The sequence below is a fragment of the Geotrypetes seraphini genome, chromosome 3 (assembly GCF_902459505.1).
Source record: "Geotrypetes seraphini chromosome 3, aGeoSer1.1, whole genome shotgun sequence".
Taxonomy (NCBI): Eukaryota; Metazoa; Chordata; class Amphibia; order Gymnophiona; family Dermophiidae; genus Geotrypetes; species Geotrypetes seraphini.
The window spans coordinates 403,618,428-403,641,775 of NC_047086.1; the positions used below are offsets into that span (position 1 = coordinate 403,618,428).

Sequence of the window (23,348 nt, forward strand, 5' to 3'; positions counted from 1 at the left end):
CACTGGGGTGAATGCAGACATAGCAAACGTTTAAAAGTGGGGTACAATGATTAGAAGGAACATGTCGACAACTCGGTCTTGTATTTCATGGTCACGCAATGAATGCTTAATATATCGCCTTGCGATCGATGGGGAGAATGGAAATATCTGTGGCAAAGCGGAATGGGTACTAGGTGTCACATCTGGGGACCTGGCAATTGTTGTCGGATAAATTGGATGCCCTTTAAGGGCCGGGGCTGGCTTCTCTCTTGTGGCACTTGGGTCCTCATTAGGGCTGTGTTCCCTGGCTGTGCTTTTCACGAGCGAATAGGGATGGGGGCGGGGGAGGGAGGGGAGCATTTCTGGCAGTTCTGCTGAGCTGCACAGGCTGTTTTGATCTGAGGGTGTTAGTACGGATCGGAAGTTGTACAGTTTGAGTTTCTTTATTCAGTTCTGTATGACGTATGGGTGTCATTTTCCGATTATTGGTTTTCACTATTATAATAATAATAATAACTTTATTTTTGTATACCGCCATACCCCGAAGAGTTCTAGGCGGTTCACATTAGTTAGACAGAGTTTACAAGTGGTTACATATCAAATTGATCATAGAGTTGCAAACAGCAAGGAGAGAAGTAGGGGGGAGAGGAGGGAGACGGGGGAGGGGAGTAGATCAGAAGGGGGGGAGAAGGAGATTTCTATTATCTGGGGTCTGTTTAGATATGATTCTTCTTGACTGTACGTCCTTGGTTTTTTGGCTAAATTCCAATTAAAATGTAAATATTTTTTTAAAAAAAGAAATATAATATGTGACATTTCCACCTCTTTTCCTAAGGCGCGCTAACTGATTTTAGCAGACGCTAATTGCTGGCGCGCCCATTATATTCGATGGATGCATTAGCATTTAGCATGCGTTAAATCTTGTTAGCGCCTGCTAAATCTGTAAGCGCGCCTTCGTAAAAGGACCCCTTTGTCTATGGGATTGCAATTATTTGCTATTTTGGACTACACTTTATTTTTATGATTATTCTGTGGGATTCCATCTTGCATTCAGGCATTTTTTTTTCTGTCCCTAATATCTTATCTCTGGGACTTCTGCTACTATTGGGGGTTTCTACCAGGTACCTGTGACCTGGATTGCCCGTTGTTGGAAACAGGATACTGGACTAGATGGATCATCGATCTGATCTAATCTTCATTTTATAGACTGAATCTACTCCCTAAGGAACTCGACTCGGTTTACAGTTCGTTAAAAAAATGAAACATAACAAGTAAAAACTGTGGGATAAAAACAGAAATTGGTTAGATTAGATGGATGGAAAAAGTTAGAAAAAAGTATGTTGAATTACTTAAAATTACTATACGACAGCTAGAATCAAATTAACTATTGTGAAAACAACCAGGTTTTTAAAACTTTTTAGAACCTGAAATAATTGATCTACCAGTCTTAGAGAATCTGGAAGTCCAGTCCAAATTCTCACCAATTTAAAAGTAAAAGATTTACTAAGCTTCCCAGTGCATTTTATGTCTTTCAGAGAAGGAAATGCTCATTTGTGAATTGTTGTAATTCTTGACTAGCAGGATCTAAAGGAATTCCCACTAAGGGGACTCAAAGAGTCAAATATGCCTCCGTATGGCTCTTTTTATGTTCTTAACTAACAACCTGTCCTGGGCAGATCTCAATATTCAGATCTTCCTTTTACTGTTTCTTCCTCTCTCCCTGCCTCCTCCCATTTCTTTCTTTCTCCCTGCTCTTTTCTTTCTGTCTCCCTGTCCCCCTTTCTTTCTGTTTCCCTTCTTTCTTTCTGTCTGCCTGCCCCCTTTCTTTCTTTGTCTTTCTTTCTCCCTGCCCCCCCACAAGCCACCACCATTGCCATCGGGGAACAGGCCCCAAGCCACTGCCGTCGAGTTCTGAGCTCTCTTGCTTTCAGACACCATAAACAGGACTGTAGAAGCGCTGGGCCCACCAGCCTCCCTCCACCCTCCCGACATCAATTCTGATGTCGGAGAGGAAGTTCCAGGCCAGCCCCTCCATGTGTGTAAAAACCCAGCGTCAGACTTTTAAACCTTGCTCTTGATCAGGGGTGTCAAAATCCCTCCTCGAGGGCCGCAATCCAGTCGGGTTTTCAGGATTTCCCCAATGACTATGCATGAGATCTATTAGCATACAATGAAATCAGCGCATGCAAATCTCTCTCATGCATATTCATTAGGAATATCTTGAAAACCTGACTGGCTGGGGGTCCCCCAGGACAGGTTTGGGAACCACTGTGCTTGACTCTGCCTTCCTTCCCACTGATTCAGGGATCTCAAAGTCCCTCCTTCAGGGCCGCAATCCAATTGGCTTTTCAGGATTTCCCCAATGAATATGCATGAGATCTATTTGCATGCACTGCTTTCAATGTATATTCATTGGGGAAATCCTGAAAACCCGACTGGATTGCGGCCCTCAAGGAGGGACTTTGACACCCTTGTCATAATACATTATAGGACTTGTGGCACTGCTTTCAATAGGTAGAATCAGGGACAAATCCCTTAATGCTTTGGTAAATAATTTTAAAACCAGGACAGGCCAAAAAGTCTCTCTCCTGGAACTGGGTAACTTGGCAGCTCTGCATAAAACCAGGCCTGGCTCAGCCTCTCATTACATGCATGTAGTTATGTGGAAACACTAAGTGCTTGACTCTGCCTTCCTTCCCACTAATTCAGGGATCTCAAAGTCCCTCCTTCAGGGCCGCAATCCAGTCGGGTTTTCAGGATTTCCCCAATGAATATGCATTGAAAGCAGTGTGTGCACATAGATCTCATGCATATTCATTGGGGAAATCCCAAAGAGCCGATTGGATTGTGGCCCTGGAGGACCGGAGTTGCCCATGTCTGTTCTAGACCAGGGATCTCAAAGTCCCTCCTCCAGTCAGGTTTCAGGATTTCCCCAATGAATATGCATTGAAAGCAGTGAATGCAAATAGATGTCATACATATTCATTGGGGAAATCCTGAAAACCCGACTGAAGGAGGGACTTTGACACCCCTAAGAGCAGCCAGTGGAATTCCCTCATAAAGGGGGTTATATGATCAAATTGTTTAAGACCTTTCATTATCCTCATGGCAATATTATACGCTAAAGAGGTTTTATCCTGCCACTTCAATGTTGAGAATGTCAGAGGGTCCCCAGCATTAAGCACACATATTGTACAGGTTCTTAATTTTAGCCAAAAGAAATGGTGAGGTGTTTACTTACAATCTTTGTGTGATGGGGCCATGTGCGCTCACTTACTTTGTCAGATTTATGAGGTCCTCACATACGACATCATTTCCTGGTTCTCGAATCTTTCGTTCTAAGGAGTGCTCTTTGCCCTCCATTAATTCACAGCAAATTACAGGGCCTCTCTGGACCTGCAAAACATCATAAAATAATACGCAGATAGGCCAAAGAGCTGACAGGGCTGGGGGGGGTAAGAAAGGCAAGGGGAACTGTACTTTTGCATTCCCTCTGACGCAGCTTCCTGTTTCCGCCTGGGCGCATGGTGGGGTGGGGCGGGGCAGGGGGCCCAGTGTACTTGTGTGCCTAGGGGCCCTCGATGAATTAATCCTGCCCTGCTTATTTGTGGTTTTAGATGAAAAAATACATTTTCATTTTTCAGGCTATTTTAAGTCCTGTAAGCCCTCCCTTAAGCCTTACCTGGTGGTCTAGCGGGTTTTCAGGGCAGGAGCGATCTTCCCACACTCCTACCCCGTGCAGATCGCTCACAGGAAATGGCTCGAGAGACTACGGGAGCTCAAGACAGCCATTTCCTATGAGCAATCTGCACGGGGCAGGAGTGTGGGAAGATCACTCCTGCCCCGAACACTCGCTAGACCACCAGGTAAGGCTTAGGGGGGGGGGGGGCTTTCAGGGCTTAAAATAGCCGGGGGAAGCGGGGTTTAGGGGTAGAACCGGCACAAATATTATTTGCGGTTTTTTTAATATTCGCAGGCCATCTCTGCCCCGAACCCCCACAAATACAGAGGAGGAAGTGTATATTATAATGTGTTCTCTCAGGGTTTTCACAGCTGGTATTGTGCTTGTTGCAGGTTTCCGGGTCTCGTTGTGTCTTTGTTAGGTAGAAACCAACGTTTCAGCCACCATGCTGTAGCTTGCTTCAGGGTAAGCTCTGAAGTCTGCAGTGTGACTTTGGAAATAGTGGGTTCACTGACCTGATTGAGAACAGGGCAGTCCACCAATTCGAATTTTGGCGGGAAAGTCAGTTGGTCAGAAATTTGAATGTTATAATGTGTTCTGCCACCATAGCCAGGATGCTTTGAATGTGTATACAGGCAGTCACTGTTTTAAGAGTACAAAAGCAGGAAGTAGGTAGGAAGGCGGGAAGCAATCGAGAGGGAGACCCAGGTTCCTGTGGCCTCCTCTGTTCCAACGCCTATGATAGGGTGCAAGGGTGTTGAGTCATCCTGTCTGCCCAACAGTCACACACTTATCAATTCATGATTAAAACAATGAATGTGATAGAAAATCCCTGATCATAGTCTTTCTTTGGCATTTCTGGGACATAAACCATAGAAGGCCGCCTAGCACCGCCTTAAGTTCCAACTACCAGAGTTGCTGTTGAAACTCACTCCAGCCTATCCAAGCCATCTTGCCATTTGAGAGGCATAGCCCATAAAAGTCTGTCCGGCACGGTCCTCACGTTCCAGAGTACTGAAATGTCCCTCTCCAGCCCAGTTTAAACTTACGACCCTGCCCAGCACTGGCCTTCGTTCTTCACAGCCAGAGTTGCCACCTGAGCTACGCCCGACACACACAACCATTTAAATTGTGTTCTTTATATCATTCACTTTCTAATTAGAGATCGCTGTGTTTATCCCACACCTTTCTGAATTCTGTCAGCATTTTTTGTCTCCACCACCTCCCTTTGAGCATTCTACAAGTTTCGTTCTTCTAAATATATATGGCCCGGTTAAAGATCACCCGGATTTTTTTAGAGATATTCAGCTTGCGCTAATTGAATTCAGTTCTTGTTCTCTAATATTGGGAGGAGACTTTAATCAAATCCAAGACTTATATATTGATAGATCTTCTTCTTGTAAACCCTCCAAATCCAAGTCATTCACAGCTCTTCAGGCTCTAAATGATGCCTTCTCCCTTGTGGATCCTTGGCGATTACTTCACCCGAAAGGTAGAGAATACTCACATTTTTCACCACCTCATAATTCCTACTCGAGAATTGATTTCTTTCTCATATCCTCTTCTCTCATTCAGGATCTTACAAATGCTATTATACATCCAATCTCTCTTACGGACCATGCTGCCATTTCTTTATATATTTCTATCTCGGCTCCGCGTAAAGAATCTCCTTCTTGGCGCTTAAACAATGTCTTACTCTTAGATGAAGAAACTGTTGAAAAAATCAACTCGTTCACAGTGGAATTTTTTGAAAATAACTCTAAAGATCCTGAAATTTGTCCTTCCATAGTCTGGGAAGCTTACAAAGCAACCCTTAGAGGTGAATTGATAAAAATTGCTTCTTGGAAAAAAAAACAGTCCATGATAAAAGAAAAAGAATTAGAAAACTCTATTAAAACATTAGAACTACAACATATGTCTAATCACTTACAAGACCCAATTATTCTCCAAAATATCCAAAAACTTAAATATGAATATAATACTTTAGTTTCATGCACAGCCAGACGTGATATCTTCATCTCCAATTCTGGCCATTATATGGGAGATAATCTTATGGGTCGCCCATTGGCCAGATACCTTAAAATTAAATCCAAAAGACTACATATCACATCTATCCAAAACCCAGCAGGACAATTAGTCAAAACCAGATCTTTAATTTCTTCTCAATTCGAAAATTTTTATGCTTCATTATACCAATCTGACTTTGCGGCTCCTGATTCAGATATAGACTCCTTTCTTTCCTCCTTATCTCTTCCGACCATATCGGACTCTGTTAAATTGGAACTAGATTCTCCGATAACTATAACAGAAATAGAAGCTGCCATATCTTCTCTACCGACTGGAAAAGCCCCTGGTCCGGACGGTTTTACTAACGAATTTTTTAAACAATTCCGAAACATCTTAGCTCCTCATCTCCTTACATACTATGATTTCCTTCATTCCACTCCAGATAAACAATTTAATTTCACTGAAGCCACCATTGTAGTAATTCCTAAACCTGACAGGGACGCCACCTTGGTTAAAAACTTCCGTCCTATCTCTCTCCTTAATTTAGATTACAAAATAATGGCAAAACTACTGGCACTTAGACTTACCAAAGTGATTCCACATCTTATACATAAAGATCAAACGGGGTTTATTAAACAAAGATATATAGGAGATAACCTGCGCCTCTTTCACCATATTAATGCTCACGCTAAAACATTGACAGACCCAATAATAGGCCTAGCTATAGACGCTGAAAAAGCCTTTGATCGAGTGGAGTGGCCTTTTCTTTTTTGTGTCCTGAAAGGGTATAATTTTGGCTCATTTTTCACGAAATGGATAGAAACATTATATCACAGTCCATCCGCTCGTATTCTAATTAATAATTCTCTATACAATAAATTTCCCCTTCATAGAGGCACTAGACAGGGCTGTCCTCTCTCACCATTATTGTTCAATTTAGTGTTAGAGCCTCTTCTTTCTGCTATTAGACAAAGCCCCTTAATTAACGGTATTCCCTCCTCTGATCGAGAATTTAAATTAGCAGCCTATGCTGATGATGTCTTAATTTTTCTTAGGAACCCTCAATCTTCTCTTCCTCATCTTATACACATCATCAAACAATACTCTCGCTTTTCCGGATATTCTGTCAATTGGGAGAAATCAGAAATCTTTCCTCTGAATAATAACATTCTTCAATCAGATTTGGCTAAATTTCCATTCACATGGTCAAATGAAGCTGTGAAATACTTGGGGATTTTAATACACAAGGATCCGGTCCTTGCTCAAGATCTTAATATATCTAAAATCAAAAATTTAGTTCTTAACACTACATCTAGATGGTCTCCACTTTATTTGTCTTGGTGGGGTAGGATAGCATCCATCAAAATGACTCTAGCATCTCAAATTAATTACATTCTCTCTATGCTTCCTCTTCTATGCCAAAAATCATTCTTCTATTGGCTAAATAGGAAGCTATCTGAATTCATATGGAACAAGAAAAAACCTCGAATTGCTCTAGCCAAGCTGAAGGCCTCTAAAATTAACGGTGGTCTTAACATCCCGGATTTCTACCATTATTATATAGCTTCATTAACTAAATATGGAGCTTACTGGGTTAATGATTCCTTTTATCAAGACCCTCCTACTTGGTTTGAAATGGAATGTTTTTTATGCAAACCTTTACACATCTCCTGCTTACTAACGATATCAATACCCAGACATTTGAGAAAGTATTCTCTGTTGAGTTCAACGCAGCATGCTCTCCATTATTTAGATAATATAGCTGAGATCTCAATTAATGTTAGCCCACTCATGTCTCTTTGGAATAATCCCAAAATCCAAAACCAAGGCAAATCCCTTTCATGGAAACGGTGGCAGCGGGCAGGTATATGGTTTGCTCATCAACCATCTACTCTCACTACGTCAATTCCTTTTGATATACTTTGTTCCACATATATGTTGCCTTCTTCTGCTTATTCACAGTGGATCTCACTCATTGAAGTGCTGTCTTCTGTGCACATACGATATGACTTCATGTCTTCCAAAAATACTATCCACCATTGGTCTTTATGGTCTCTAGCAAAAGGAAAAGCTATATCTTTTTTTTATAATATTCTGAGAGATCATTTCTTCACTTTTTCATACCATTCTATGAAACACTGGGATAATATACTCATCACTCCGCTTTCTGACATTGACTGGGAACTCTTTTGGTCTTCAACAAACCGCCCACTTTTATCTGCTAGAGTTTCACAATCAATGTTCTTTATTATGTGGAACGCAATATGGACCCCATTTCGTATGTGGAAAGCCAAATTAAAACAAGACTCTGTTTGCTGGAATTGTTTGAAAGAGGAGGGAACTCTTGATCACATGTTTTTTCATTGTACTTTGGTCCACTCTTTTTGGACCCAAATTTGGAACACCATGCAATCTATCACTAACTGCTCAGAAGAGATTTCTATGGACATTATAATCCTTCGATCTCAACATCCCTGCTTTGCGCAATCAAATTGTCCTCCTAAACTCATTGATACCATGATGGTTATTGCCCTCATGCACATTCTGAAAAATTGGAAATCATCTTCGTTATTAGATTATACGTTTTGGTGGAACTCTTTATGTATGTATCATAGATTTGAATCATATGCATATGAGAATAAAATTACACACCGAATCTCTAAGAATTTGAAAAGCAAAAAATCACCCTGGTCATTCTTAGATTCATATGTACGCTCTGACTTGTAGACACTCCTGTCTCCCTTTCCTTTTCTTCACTTTTCCTCTTTCTTTCCTTTTTCCTTAACTTTTATTCTGTTCTATCTCATCTTTTTCTCATACAGTCTTCACAAATAACTCCATTACTCTGAGCTTTTCTTAATACTGTGATCCTTTATAGTTTATTCTATATTTATAGACCCTATATATACAAAATGTTATATTATTTTTTATGTATTTGAATTGCTCTCTGTATTTTTTCAAAATACTCAATAAAAATTTATTGAACTAAAAAAAAAAAAAGTTTTTATTAAAATTTGATATTTGATCACTTATCCAATTTCTAAGTGAGTTTATAATGTAAAATATAAAAAGAAAAACAGAATAAAAAAAATAAATAAAACCAATGCCATTAACATAAACAGAGGAAGTACAATTTAAAAGAAACATCAACTAGTGCATGGCATATTAAAAGGGGACAAATGTGACAGACAAATGAGAGACAAAAGGAAATTGGGTTAGAGCTCCAAATTGGATAGGAACGAAAGCCAAATAAGGGAAAAACAGAAGGAAAGGGAACATTGCTACTTGGTTCCTTGAGGGAATTAGAAAGATACTATAAACAATTAAATCAAATGTTGAAAGCTTCTTTGAAAAGATGACTCTTGAGTAGGTCTTTGAAACGCTCAATGTTAGTCTCCTCCCTTACGGGAGCTGGTAGGGTATTCCAAAGTGGTGGGGCCACAACTGAGAAAATGTCATGCCTTTTGGTTCCTATTATACGAAGGGAAGGGACCGTCAGCAATTTACGATCAGACGATCTAAGGATGCAGGATGGCTCATATGGGATAAGATATTTATCAATAAATTGGGGAAATTTAGAATGAATCATTTTAAACGTTATTAAAGAGATTTTGTAAGAGATTCTTTGATTGATTGGCAGCCAATGGGCCTTCCGAAGAAGGGGGGTTACATGGTCATATTTCCTAGATTTTGTTATTAATTTGACTGCAGCATTTTGAATTATTTGAAGGCGTCTCAATTCCTTCTGGGTGATTCTTGTAAATAGACTGTTACAATCATCTAATTTTGCAATGATTAATGAATAAACCAATATGGTAATAGATTTTGGTTCCAAGAATCTAGAAATTGACCGAATCTGGTTCTGAGCTGCTAATTTATAAAGACACATAGGCACCCTGGAAGTTTAGGTAAAGGAAATGGTCAACAGACAGGGAATCATTCTTGAATCCCTGAACGAATTCATGTAAACCGATCTGCACTCCCCTGGGAGAACGGTATAGATAATTGAATGAATGAGTAAATAAACCACCTCCAACTTGGAGTTTACAGTAAATTTTGAGTTCGGAGCAACTCAGAACGAACACACCTAATCCAGTGAAACGACAGTCACCGAGTACCATCAGAAGTTGGTCAGAAAAGTCACAAACTAACCCTGGAAAGTTCGAGAGTGCTTTCATGATAAACAGAGCTGCATAAGCACGAGTGAGTGAGTACAGGGATACACGATGCATATTCAATATGGAGCAGTAGTTAGACAGCACTTGGGCAGTCTTCTACCATCTGTGCCCTGATTATGGGTAGACAGATCTGGATGGGCTGGAGTGGGCTTGGACAGTAGCTCCAGAGCTAGGCAGACTGCTACAGTCTGTGCCCTGAAAATGGCAAGGACAGATCAAGGTCATACCACACAATATGAGTTTATCTTGGGCAGACTGGGTGGACAATGCAGGTCGTTTTGTCTGCTGTCATCTGATTTGCTACTGTGTTACTGTCCTTGCAATTTTGGCTTCCTGCTGAACGAAAAACGAGTCTTGGGTAACTGTGAGTGTTACCATTGAGCAACAATAATAATAATGATGTATGGACTTTGCCACTAAAGTTATAAGAAATCACTGTAGAATTAAAACCCATCTTCCCCCTCCTCCCTGTTTCAGATGCTCATGGTACAATATTTATTTCTTTTTTAAAATTTATAAACCGCTTCAGTCTAAGCTGTGCGCGTATCACATATACACAATTGTAAAAACAAACAATATAATAACAAATAGAAAAATAGAAAAAAAAAATTAGTCATTTTAAGATGCTAGAATAGAGTCCCCACAAAAACACTCCTTGATTTTAAATGGTTACAAAATCAAAACTTATTGGAATATGTTTATAAATACGATGACAGCAAATACAAGTCCCAAAAAGCACATTTACACAATCACTTGCACTTTCTCCCTTATAAGCTGCAATTGTGCAGAAGTTACAACCTTCAGGCAACGCAACGCGACAAAATGACCAGGGATTCCTCAAGTGCCCCCGCCCCCCAAGATCACTGGATGTTACTGTTTGTGACTTTTTCCTTTGGGGGTACGTACCTCCACTACCCGCAACTATGGATGATCTGCAGGAATGCATCACTGAAGCTATAAACGCGATCGCATCGGATATGCTTTGGAGAGTCTGATCCGAGCTCAATGATCGCATCGATGTTTGCCGAGTAACAGGTGGGGCGTACATTGAGTGCACGTAATCATATGAAACTTTATGAGTTGATGAAAGTGTAGCCTCAAAGGTGAAAGAATATTCCAATAAATTTTGGTTTTGTTACCATTTAAAATCAAGGAAAGTTTTTTGTGGGCACACTGTAGATTCAAATCATTCCTCCTTAACCTTATTTTTCCCTTAAAATTGAAGACCACCCAAAACTGGACAATTAAATCCTACAGAATTTACAAAAAAAGCATCTCCGAATAGTTATATTTTTAAAAGTTTCTTGAACGACATATGTTCCTTTCATACTCTCTCAACCCTCCAGGAAGAGTGTTCCAAAGTTTTTTTTCCAGCGATAGAAAAAAAAAAAAGCCATTTTTGATCTAACATAGCGGACCCCATCTTCCTTTAAGACTAATCATTTGCTTCATCTCCTCAGATCGCAATACATACCAAGTTTGCTGGGCTGAGACTTGGCGCCCTCTGCAGGTCTGGTTCCACGGTCCCTTGCAGCTGCATTCCTGTATCACTGTCTTCTGCCCTTTCACTGGTCAGCGAGTGGATTACACTCCCATCAAAATCACCTCGACGTGCCGTAAGCGCCAATGTCTTACTCCTAGGAAAGGCCGGGAGATGGAGCAGGGTGCAAGACAGAGGAGTGGGGAATGGGTGTCAAAATTGTGATGGGAGAGAAAAACGAACACAGAATAGCCGCTACTTCCACCTCCAAATTAACTCTGCCTATGTTTCCCGCTCACTGCTCATTATAAAGGTTTACTGTTGAGAGGTAAGATGGGGAGACAAGGATTTTGCATATGGGTCTCTGGGCTGATGCTTCCTTGCACTGCGCTGTGGCATGAAGAGCAATTAAAGTAACATATCTGCGTTTCTTCAAGGCCTACACTGAAGCTGCTCTGGCACTGTCCCTGATGGAGGTTAGGCTGAGAAACACAACAAAAAAAGGGGATCCAAAAAAGATCTGCAGAAAAAATCAGCCAGGAGCAACCAAAACAAAACTGCAGACTGTGTACAAGATGCAGGCAAATTTTAATATGACAAAGAACACAATATATAAAACCCTTTTACCAATAAAGGGACCCGACACGGTCCGTGTTTCGGACAAACCTTCGTCAGGGGTCCATGGTAAAATAGGGGGGCTAAAAAATGCCACAAAAAAAAAATAATTGAAGAATCTCGACGGGATGCCTGTGTGTATCAAGTTTGCCAAAAAAGCCAACAGCAGTAAAGCGTATCAAAAAGAAAGCAATTAAAGTAACATATCTGCATTTCTTCAAGGCCTACACTGAAGCTGCTCTGGCACTGTCCCTGGTGGAGGTTAGGCTGACGCAGTGCAGGAGTCTCCTTTGTACTCCCATCGATACAAAATTGCTTCTCTTTTGTGCATCCTTGTGTGCAAAGAACTTGGCTTTGGGTGTGGGGCTCACTCATCCGAAAATCTTTGCCACAAGCACTGGGACTGGTGTATGGGGCTCATTTTCAAAAGAGAAAATCGTCCCAAAAGTGGCACAAAGGGCCGGAAGGACGTTTTTCTTGCCAGACCCTTCCAGTTCGCTATTTTCTAGACAGATATCTTTGCTTTTGATCAGCACTGTGTTTAAATCTCAAGGGGGTTTGTTAGAGGCGCGGTGCGGACGGGACTAGGGCGGGATTATAACCTGGATGTTTTTCTGCCGTAATCCAACATTTACGAATACGCCCAGGGCCCAAGTTAGACATCTGGGGCTAGACCTGTTTTAATAACGAATAAGTGCCATAAAGATGACCACTGTAGGGATAAAGAAATGACCCTTCCACACTCTTCCAGTAGTCACTGACCCCCTCCCAAATGTAAATGAAATAGTACGCACCTGCCTGTATGACCGTTTCAGATATTATGGCCAATTCTAGTAGAGCAGCAAGCAGGTTCCTGCAGTAGCCTAGTTGGCGGTGTAGTCAACCATAGAGAGGGGACTCAGACCTATATCCCACTCTAACCACTAGGAGCCTTCCAAACTCCACCCAAATCCCACATGTGAGGTATCACATAGAAACATAGAAGATGAAGATGAAGAAGATGATGGCAGAAAAGGGCTACAGCCCATCAAGTCTGCCCACTCTGCTTACCCACCCCCATCTATGCCCTAATGACCCAATTTCCTTATCTTGACCCTCGTAGGGATCCCACATGGGTATCCCATTTATTCTTAAAGTCTGGCACGCTGTCTGCCTCGATCACCTGCACTGGAAGCTTGCAGGCATAAGGGCTGTTAGGGTGGTGAACACTTGGGTCCAGTAGGTTTTGGGTTGGTTTTGGAGGGCTCACCATACACCATAAGGGGGCTATGGCGAGATGGGTACCTGGGACCCTTAATGTGAAGTTGACTGCAGCGCCCCCTAAGGTGTCCCACTGCTCTGCTGGGATGTCTGTGTGGACAGCCTAATCGAAAATGCTGGTCCCGCCTACATCCCAACGGCTTCTTTTGTGCATTTTTCAATTGGATGTATATTTTTCAAAATGGGTTCAAAAGACAGACGCACAGAGCATGAACACATCCATTTGTGGAAAAACAAGATAGGGGTTTTGCAGTTTTGAAAATGGGCATGTTTGGTACTGGATTTCTGTGCATCTTCTGCAAAACGACTAAACTCGGATTTAGATGTCATATCGAAAAAGTCCCTCCGTGTCTTGCGCAAGGATGGGACAGGGAGGTACTTGCAGTTCACCTGGCAGCCTCCTGCAGTTGGGCCCAGCTCTCCCGAACCTGCTGGTGTCTGAGGATGACTCTTGTTGCTAGGCTGGGGTGGACACTGCTGAGCTGGGACACCATTACATCCAGCATCTAAAGCAGAGAGAAAGAAAGAGAGAGGGAGGGAGGAGGAAAGTTAGCTGAGCTGGTCCTGGCCAAGTCTGGAACACTCAATACTAGTGCTGCCCGATACAGGGGAAAAAATTTTGATTCGATTCAGCCTACTGAATTGGATTTTTGATTCGATTTTCCTGCCCAATTGGGTGTTTTTTTTCAAACATCCTGGTGGGTTTATTTTATAACCTCTTCACCCCTTTGCCTTCTCCTAACCACATTGGCGCTGTGGTGTAAACAAAGTAAACAAACCAAAAAGACTTTTCCTCTCTCTCTTAAATCCTAGCTCAAGTTTGCGGTCTAACACCAGCTCTGGCAGGATACACATTTCAAATCTGACATATTGTAATCAGAAAATGGAAAATAGAATTAGTTTTTCTACCTTTTGTTGTCTGGTCATTATTCAAATCTTGTTGTCTTCTGATAACTTGCTTGCCAGGGTCTCCTTCTTTCTTCTTTCTCCATTCTAACCATCCATCTGCCATCTCTGTCCTCCCCTTCCGTTTCCCTTCCCTCCCCCAGAGGTCTGGAATCTTTCTTTTTTTTCATCTCCATCCACAGATCCATCTTTTCTTAACTACCCTTTCATCCAGCATCTCTCTCTCCTTCCCCACTACCCCAGGGTCCACCATCTCTCCCTTTCTTTTCCCAACTACCCTCCTATCCAGTATCTCTATCCCCCCCTCCACACCATCCCTTGTGTCCAACTTCTCTCCCTTTCTGTTCCTTCCCTCCCTAAATCCCATTGCCCATCATCTCTCTTCCTCTCCTCTATTTTCAGACCCATTATTTCTTCCCCCCCAAAGTCCGGCATATGCATGTCTCTTTGAACCCCCCCTTCCCTCCCTCCCTCCTTCCCTCCATGTACTTCTACACCAGGACACCCGTCCCCTGGTCTGTCCCCCCCATGAAGGCCTACATCACCCCAAAGACCTGCTTGCCTGCCTGCCTGTCCCCCCTGAAGGCCTGTCCCCCCCCCTTTGAAGGCTTGCATCAGTGCATACTCCCGAAGGCCTGCATGCCTGTCCCCCCCCTTGAAAGTCTGTCCCCCGTGAAGGCATAAACCTCCCCCTGAAGGCCTGTCCCCCCCTTTGAAGGCCTGCATCCCCTCCAAAGGCCTGACTGCCTGTCCCCCCTGAAGGTCTGTCCCCCCCTTTGAAGGCCTGCATCCCCCCGAAGGCCTGCCTGCCTGTCCCCCCTTTGAAGGCCTGCATCCCCCTCGAAGGCCTGCCTGTCCCCCCCCCTTTGAAGGCCTGCATCGGTGCATCCCCCTGAAGGCCTGCCTGCCTGTCCCCCCCTGAAGACCTGTCTCCCCTTTGAAGGCCTGCACTCCCCTCGAAGGCCTTCCTGCCTGTCCCCCCCCCCTCTTTGAAGGCCTGCCTATCTCCTCTGAAGGCCTGTCCCCCCCTCCCCCTTAAGACTGCACCCCCCCCCAAAGGACTACACCCCCCCTCCGTAAGGGCTGCTGTTCCCCCTGGCCTCCTGAATCAATCTTCCTAACTTCAGCAGCCTGCAATAAGATCGCTGGCGCTAGCGATCTTTGCAAGCTGCTGTACGGCTTCGGAGTGTCTTCTCTCTGCCGCAGTCCCGCCCCTTCTCTGACGTCTTTTTGGACAATTCAGACTGCATATCTCACTCCCCTCCTAGTGCCGTGACCTGGTCATTCCTGACCCCACATCTTCTTCTCCTGTTCTTACCATGACCTGACCCGCAATGTCCCTCAAGTCTTGGTCTCCACAGCTCTCTGGATCTCCCTGGATTCTCAGCCTACAGATTATTTTCCTCTATAAAAAAGAGAAGCAGCTTTGATACAGTAGTTCAAGAAGAATTTGGGTAGAATAATAATAATAACTTTATTCTTTTATACCGCCATAACCAAAAGTCCTAGGCGGTTTACACTAAAAAGAGCTGGACAATAATACAGTAAAAAAATACAAATATTTGTAAAATAGAATTTTAATAATAAAACTCACTAATTAATAAACTTATCGAACAAAGTGGTCTTAATTAATTTCCGAAAACTGCAATAGGATAACAAAGCATGCTGAATACATTTGCCTACCAGCTTGAAACGCTCGGGTCCTATCTAAGAAGGTCTTATATCTACACCTATTAATTTTTGGATAAGCAAAGTAAACCCCTCCGATAGTCACAAACTAACTCTGGAAAGTTCGAGAGTGCTTTCAGGATAAACAGAGCTGCATAAGCACAAGTGAGTGAGTACGGGGATACACAATGCCTCTTACCTGAGAGTCCATGGCTTGCAGGAGGGTGTCTGCCTGCTGGTAAAAGGAAGAGGCCTCCAGGGCCAGCTGCAAGATCTCCTGGTGCTCCTTCAGTGTCCCCTGCACCCTCAGCCACCTGCAGGGAGACAGAATGGGAAGGGAAGCCCCTCATCAGCTTCCTCCTTATAGGTCCTTCCGCCCTCCATGTGCTGCTTCTGTGAGCAGTGGTCACTTTCACCCTCCCCTATATCATTTTATTTCTGTTTCTCCTGCCCTTTCGATTCACAAAACTTCCTCAGTGTGACACATGTTGCCAAAGCCATTGTGATCCACTTTGAGGATTTATTTGATGTTACAAAGAATGAAATACTCAGTAGTCACAATCACAATACTCACGGGAAAGGCAGCCTCATGGGTGGTATTTCCTTACAAGATTTTCTGGTAGTTTGACTTGAATTATCACCACAGATTTGCACGAGGTGAAGGTATGTTTGAATTTTTAATTATTCCTTGCCCAACCTATCTCAACCCTAGAAACATCTCCAAATCCCTGGGGGTAAATGTATGTGTTCCATGGAACCCCCATACATATTTATACTTGCATATATGATGGGGAATAATCAAAGGTTATAGGCCTTTCTGAGGCCAGTGCAGTTATTCTGTTCCCATAGACACAACAAGAGACATAGGCATCGGAACAGGGGGCCATGGAACCCCCCCCCCCCACAATTGATTTGATCATCGTCCAGAGCAGGGGCAGTCCTACCTTCATTTGCAGCCCAAAGGACATTGCTAGCGGCAGCAACTTGCAAACGCTGCCCTGCTGCCGACACCAGCATCTTCTCACTACTGCAGCCTGCTCTCTCTGACGTAACTTCCGTTTCAACAGAGTCAGGCCTGCAGCAGAGAAGAGATGCCAGTGCTGGCGGCAGGGTAGCATATGTAATTGGCTGCTGTGGCGTCCTTTGGGCCACAAATGAAGGTAGATTGTGGGGCAAGGTAAAGAAGAGCCAGGGCAGAAAGAGTACACAAGGAGACAGAAAGGGAGAGGTGGACTGGGGGAGGGGGGAGAAGGCAGGAGAAATGTCACCCTTGAAAGAAGGGGGTGAGGAGAGAGAAAGTGTGCTGAAGGCAAAAAGTGTTTGACTCATGGAGTGAGAGGAATATATGTTGGATGGGGAGGGAAGAAAGGAGAGGAGGAGAAATGTCACACTCAATGGAAGGGGGAGAAGGCAGAGAGTAAATATTTAGACTCATTGAGGGAAAGGGAGAGATGTTGGTTGGGGGAGGGAATGAGGACCGGAGGAGAGGAAGAATGCCACACATGTAGTGACCAATAGAGTTTGCTGGAGGGGGACTCCTGTCAGGTCAGCCTCAGACCCAGGGATGTCTACAAGGGGGCACCACACTCCCCTCTCACATTCCTCAATGTGCTTCCTGCAGAAAGAGATGCCCTTGTAATTCTACTCTTTCTGTTCCTTCTCACAATTTCTTGATGTGCTTCCTGTGGGAAAACATGCCCTTGTAGTCCCACTCCCTCTCTCCTCTCCTCTCACATCCTCTCCTCTTGCATTCCCCCTTTCTCTGTTCCCTCTCCTGCCTCCTTTACATTTTATCAATGTGCTTCTTGTGGGTGAAGGTCTCCTTGCAGTCCCATTTTCTCTCCTTCCTTCTCACATTTTATTGATGTGTTTCCTGCGGGCAGAGGTGCCCTTGCTATCGCTTTTTCCATGCTTCTCCAGTTTCTGGGCAAGGTTGTTCATGTCATCATGGAGGTGCTTGAACTGTTGCTGTTCCTGCAGGATACAAGTAGGACTTAAGAATTCCACTCCATAATAACCTTCAAGTGCATTTTCTTATTGCGAGATAGATAGATAAATAGGTACCATGTTTCTCCAAAAATAAGACCTATCCCGAAAATAAGCCCTAGCATGATTCTTAAAGATGCTCCTAATATAAGCCCTACCCCCTAAAATAAGACCTAGTTAAGATCGACCTCGAAGCCCCCTCCCCTCCGAATGTCCCCAACACTCCCCGATTCCATCCCCGACACTAGTGCTGCCCAATTCGCTGAGAAAAATCGGACTCGTCAATTCAGCAATCCCCACCCCGGTGAGACCTGACATACCTCCACTCTGAGTCCTCCAAAATCAGCTGCCATCACTGCTATTTTTGGAGGCCTTGGAGCGCAGGTATATCAGTCTCACGGTGGGAGAGTCAGTGGGGTTCTGCTGAACAAGGGGATGGGAGGGAGGGATAGAAAGATGCTGCACAAGGGGATGGGTGACAGGGGAGGAAAGATGCTGCATGGGGGGGAGAGTGAAAGAAAAGAGGAAGATCTGGGGTGGAGGAGAGGAAGGGAAAGATGATGGTTGTACATGAAAAAAATAAGACATCCACCGAAAATAAGCCCTAATGTGTTTTTTTGTCCCAAAATTAATATGACACTGTCTTATTTTCGGGGAAACACGATAGATAGATAGATAATTTGGGTACAGACCCTAAAACTACTGAATAAATCCTGAAGGGATGCATGTGCATTGAGTGCAAAACCTGAAGTGGAAAAACCTGGGTTGGATTTCTGTGCTTCTGTCCTTCCAATGGACCTGGCTGGCATTGTGCCCCTTGATGGCCCTCATTGCTTCTAGTAACGGAGAAGTGCTGGATCTGAGAGAGGACTAAGCACGTAAGAGATGTTGCTTCATTTGGTACCAGTGGAGAGCCAAAGATCGCTTAATAGGGCTGAGGATCGCTGGGACTTCCCACAGTCATGGAGCATCACGGCCACTGGGTGAACGGCACATGGAGAATATCTACGGTCTGTTAATGTGTGGAGAGCCCAGCAGGTTTCACAAATTTAACCACTTTTAAAGCAGGCATTCATAGGTGTTTGAACCAAGGGAGCACATTTCACATGCAGAACTGAAGTTCTAAAGAAATGCATGCACTTTCTCCTCATAATCCTCACCACAGAAGAAACCAAAGTAACATGACACTTCAGTAACGGCTGAACCTGAGAAATTGTACACTGCAAATTCACCTGAGTGATTTCTGTTTGAAAGTTTGTTCAAATTTTGAAGGAAGTAAACTACCTGAGGGTCTTGATACTTTATGGCTTAGGAATATTCAATGAGGAATGCCCACAGAGCTGGTGAGAGTTCATCTCCTGTCTTTCTTGTTTAATAACTGCAACCCTACAGGCTCTTGCCTAGAAAAGGTAACCACCTACCTGCTTTAGATCCAGGATACGCCGGGTTAAGTACATCTTATCACCACTGTCTGCCAAGAGACCAGCCAGCGAGGGTTTCTCTTCCTAACAAGGAGAGTGAAGAAGAGGAGACATGGAAAGAAGAGACAGATCAAGGAAAGGAAAAGCAGAGTAAGAGAAGAGATAGCAAAACAGAGGAAAGAGGAGGGAAGAAGGGAGACATATGAAAAGAGCGGAAAGACAAAGGGGAAGGAAGGGAAAAAGGAGGGGCACAAAGAAGGAAAGATGAAGAATAGGGGAGGCAATAAAGAATTAAAGTGAAGAATAAAAAAAATGAGAGAAAGCAGAGACGTGAGCAAGAAGAAAAAGAAGGATGATGAAAAGAGGGAAGAGAGAAAGAAACAGGATGAAGATGAGGAATGATGGACAAAAAACAGGTGAGAAGAAAAAGGAGGAGAGAAAGAAAAGCAAGAAAAAGAGGGGAAAGAAGTAAAAAAGCAAGAGGAGAGAAGGAAAAAGGAAATTCAGTGGAAGGGAGGGAGAACAATACATGAGGTGGATGAAGAAGAATGCACATAAGGAATAGAGACGGGAGCAGAGGAGAGATTGAGGATGGAAGAAAAGGAAATGCATAAGAGACAACAGAAAAGGAAGGTGAAGGAGGCAGAGATGTTAGATTATTTTTATTGATTGTTTTCCTTGAATAAATTCAACCCAAAGGGATTTACAATAAAATACAACAGGAGAAATATTTTCTAATAAATGCCAAGAAATGAGTAATAACAAGATTAGAGGAGAAGATAAATAAAATAGAGACATTATTGAGTCTGCTTGACCCCTATAGATTGCAGAATCCCAGGATCAAGCCTCTCCCTTATCCCATATCACCATGCCCTGTATCTAGGGATCAGCATCGTCCATCTCCTCATCCCATTTTTCCCTATACCCTTTATTCCAGTCTCTCCATGTCTTATATCCCATATCACATATCCCAGGTTCAGCATCAACCTTATCTCCTATCACAGTGTCTCATATTCTCCCATATAACTGTCTTCCATATTCCTACTTCACCATCTCTTATCACTATGTCCCGAATTCCTAGATTAGCACCTCTGACATACCTTCACCTACTCCCCCTAGACCAGTAGTTCCCAACCCTGTCCTGGAGGACCCCCAGGCTAGTCGGGTTTTCAGAATAGCCCTATTGAATATGCATGAGAGAGATCTGCATATAAGGGAGGTGCCAGGCATGCAAATCTGCTCCATGCATATTCATTATGGCTATCCTGAAAACCCGACTGGCCTAGTGGTTGTCCAGGACAGGGTTGGGAACCACTGCCCTAGACCTCTGTCTCACCTGAATCCCTGGCCTAAAGTCACATTACGAAACATGCTGGATTCAGAATCTAGTTGTCTCTGCCAGTGGTGCTTGTCAGAGGGCAGAGATCTTTTGGGATCTTGCTAGGTACTTGTGACCCGGACTGGCCATTCTTGGAAACAGGATACTGGGCTTGATGGACCTTCAGTCTGTCCCAATAGGGCAACTCATGTTCCTATGATATTCTAATGGCACTTTCCACGGGAGAGGTATGTTTGAGATGGATTTGCATGCACTGCATCCTTGAGATGCAAATCTATCTCATACATATTTATTGTGGATATCCTGAAAACCTGTCCTGGCTGTGGCTCTCGAGGACATGAATTGCCTACCCCTGGGCTAGCCTGAAAATCTGACTGGCTGGTGGTCCTCCAGGACTGGGCTAGAAATGGGAAGCACTACCCCGGAGGTATGAGGAATGGAGTACTAAACTTCACTCCAGCAAAGGGAATACCCCAGAGCAGGGCTGCCCAAGTCCGGTCCTTGAAATCTACTGGCAGGCCAGGTTTTCAGGATATCCACAATGAACATGCATGAGAGAGATTTGCATACCAAGAAGGTAGTACAGGCAAATATCTCTCATGCATATTCATTGTGGATATCCTGAAAACCTGGCCTGCCAGTAGATCTTGAGCACCGGACTTGGGCAGCCCTGCCCCAGAGGGTTACCACTGTCACCCGCTCCCCTATTTGCCAGTCTCACCTTCCCTCTTATCCAGGCTTCTAGCTGATCTGCCATCTTGTGAAACTCCTGCAAATTCCAGGCACCCTCCAGTGCTCTGCCTTGACTGTTGGCTCCTTGCTTCAAGAGCTGCCCTTGGTCCTTCTTCACAGAGTCTGGGCCTGAGTTTTGTTTGCTCATCAGATGCTCCTCCACCTATGGCCAAGAAGCAGAAGGAGATGTGATCAGTGATTCCACCAAAGACATTGCATTTCTCTCACCCTTCCAAATGTCACAGATTTGAAGATCTCTTCATAAAGGCCACCCAAGGATGAGGCACACTGCGATAAGGATAAGATAGAAGATAAGTCAAGTCGTACTAGTCAAACGAGAAAATGGAGAAAAGACCTCAATGTCATTACGGATATAGATTAGCTAATATCCCACAGCCCAAACTATTCAATGTTGAACCAAGACACATAGCTAGTCTATATCCCAAATGACACTGAGGTCTTGTCTCCATTTTCTCATTTCACTAATACGATTTATCTTCTATCTTCTCCTTATCATGGTGTGCTTTATCCTTGGGTGGCCTTTATGAAGAGATTATTATTTTCCATTCAGCTTGTATAAACAGGTTTGAAGATGCCATTCTAATGCACATAGGTCACGCTTCTGATTTAAATACTCCTTGGGCACACTCCTCGTTATTCTTTTCAATTCAATGGGAAAGAATTTTACAAAAAAGGGTCGTTGATGTCTATTTATATCTGTCTGAAATAACTCTCTGAAAATTTAGCAGAATGACATGAAACTAGACATAGAAGAAAACCCAATTAAAAGACATATCAAGTTACAAAATGGATCAAATCAAACCAGGGGTTCCAGAAAAATTAATCCCCCCCCCAAAAAAAAATTAGAAAGTCCCAATGCATTTCTTTGGGAGAATATCTTCCAGTTTTTTCAGCTTAAAACCTTAAATATAGTGAAAAGCAGCAGTTAGGGAGTTCCTCCTTCCAAACTGCACCCCTATAAACCACCTCCCTTCCCAACTGCCCCACCTCCTCTCAAACTGTTGTACCCCCAAAAACTACTTCCTGCAACTTCCCCGACCCCCAAATCTACTCCCTACAATTTCCCCCAGCACCCAGCACCCCGCAAACTGCCCCAACCCCGCAAACCACTCCCTGCAACTGCCCCATCCCCCCAAAATAACCTGCAATTTATGCCCACTCCCCCTAAACTGCCCCAAGTCCCAAAACTACTCCCTGAGGTGCTCACCTAGGCAAAAATGATCATCACTCTATATGGTTTGATATAAGAGCAAAAGTGGAGGGCAGACGCACAAAATTCAGGGTGCTGGATCTCAGACATGCTGAGTAGAGAATGACATGGGGAAAAATTTATCACCATTCCCGCCCCGTCCTTGGAAGTGACGTCGGAGAGAATGCCAAAGCCAATGCAGGCAGCATGTTGGTGGCTGCTTGCACCGAAGTTAAAAATGTATGGGGGAAGGGGAACACAGCAGGGGGAGGAGTGGGAAGGGGGGACGGATAGGAGTAGGGGGGCCTGCATCCTGAGCAAGACAGCACCCAGGGCAGACCGCCCCCCTCCCCTTACCACACCACTAAATAATAATAATAATAACTTTATTCTTTTATACTGGCATAACCAAAAGTTAAGAAGAGCTGGACAATCAGCGAAATACAGAAATAACATAAAAATTCAAACATTTAATAAAAATACAAGTTGTGAACTTTAAAAATACAATGTCAGTAATAAGGAGTCGTGTTAAGAAATAAATTTATCGAACAGCGCTGTCTTGATTATTTTCCAAAAAGAACTATAAGATGACATAGCTTGATGAATCCAATTGCCAGGCCAAGACTGCTGGGGACAGGAGAAAAGCTAGGCGTGAAATTGCAAGAGTGAAAGATGCTGTGAACAGTTCGAAGGAGAGCGATGAGGATAAAGCGAATGGACCAAAGAAATCCTGCTCTTCTGGGTTGAACTTTAGTTCTTAAGCGCTTTAATATTACAAGGCGGGTAGATTGGTTAGAGGGCTTCCAAGTTTAATCATGTCTTACTATCCCGCGCCAAGGGTAAAAACCAAACTAAAAAGAAAGATTAAATCACTTACAAATGAGG

At 43.5% G+C, this 23,348-nt stretch overlaps 1 protein-coding gene across 1 annotated transcript in view; it reads right to left on the bottom strand.

The window, feature by feature from the left end:
* The window catches only part of LOC117357306, a 94,276-nt gene that overhangs the window by 65,846 nt on the left and 5,082 nt on the right, over positions 1 to 23,348 (bottom strand). Inside the window, exons 3-10 of the mRNA XM_033937677.1 lie at positions 21,243 to 21,416; positions 19,183 to 19,266; positions 17,631 to 17,749; positions 15,975 to 16,089; positions 15,426 to 15,512; positions 13,592 to 13,707; positions 11,321 to 11,483; positions 3,257 to 3,375 (exon numbers count right to left, since the gene is read on the bottom strand). Coding sequence (XP_033793568.1) covers positions 3,257 to 3,375; positions 11,321 to 11,483; positions 13,592 to 13,707; positions 15,426 to 15,512; positions 15,975 to 16,089; positions 17,631 to 17,749; positions 19,183 to 19,266; positions 21,243 to 21,416 — 977 coding nt within the window. The remainder of the gene's footprint in view (positions 1 to 3,256; positions 3,376 to 11,320; positions 11,484 to 13,591; positions 13,708 to 15,425; positions 15,513 to 15,974; positions 16,090 to 17,630; positions 17,750 to 19,182; positions 19,267 to 21,242; positions 21,417 to 23,348) is intronic.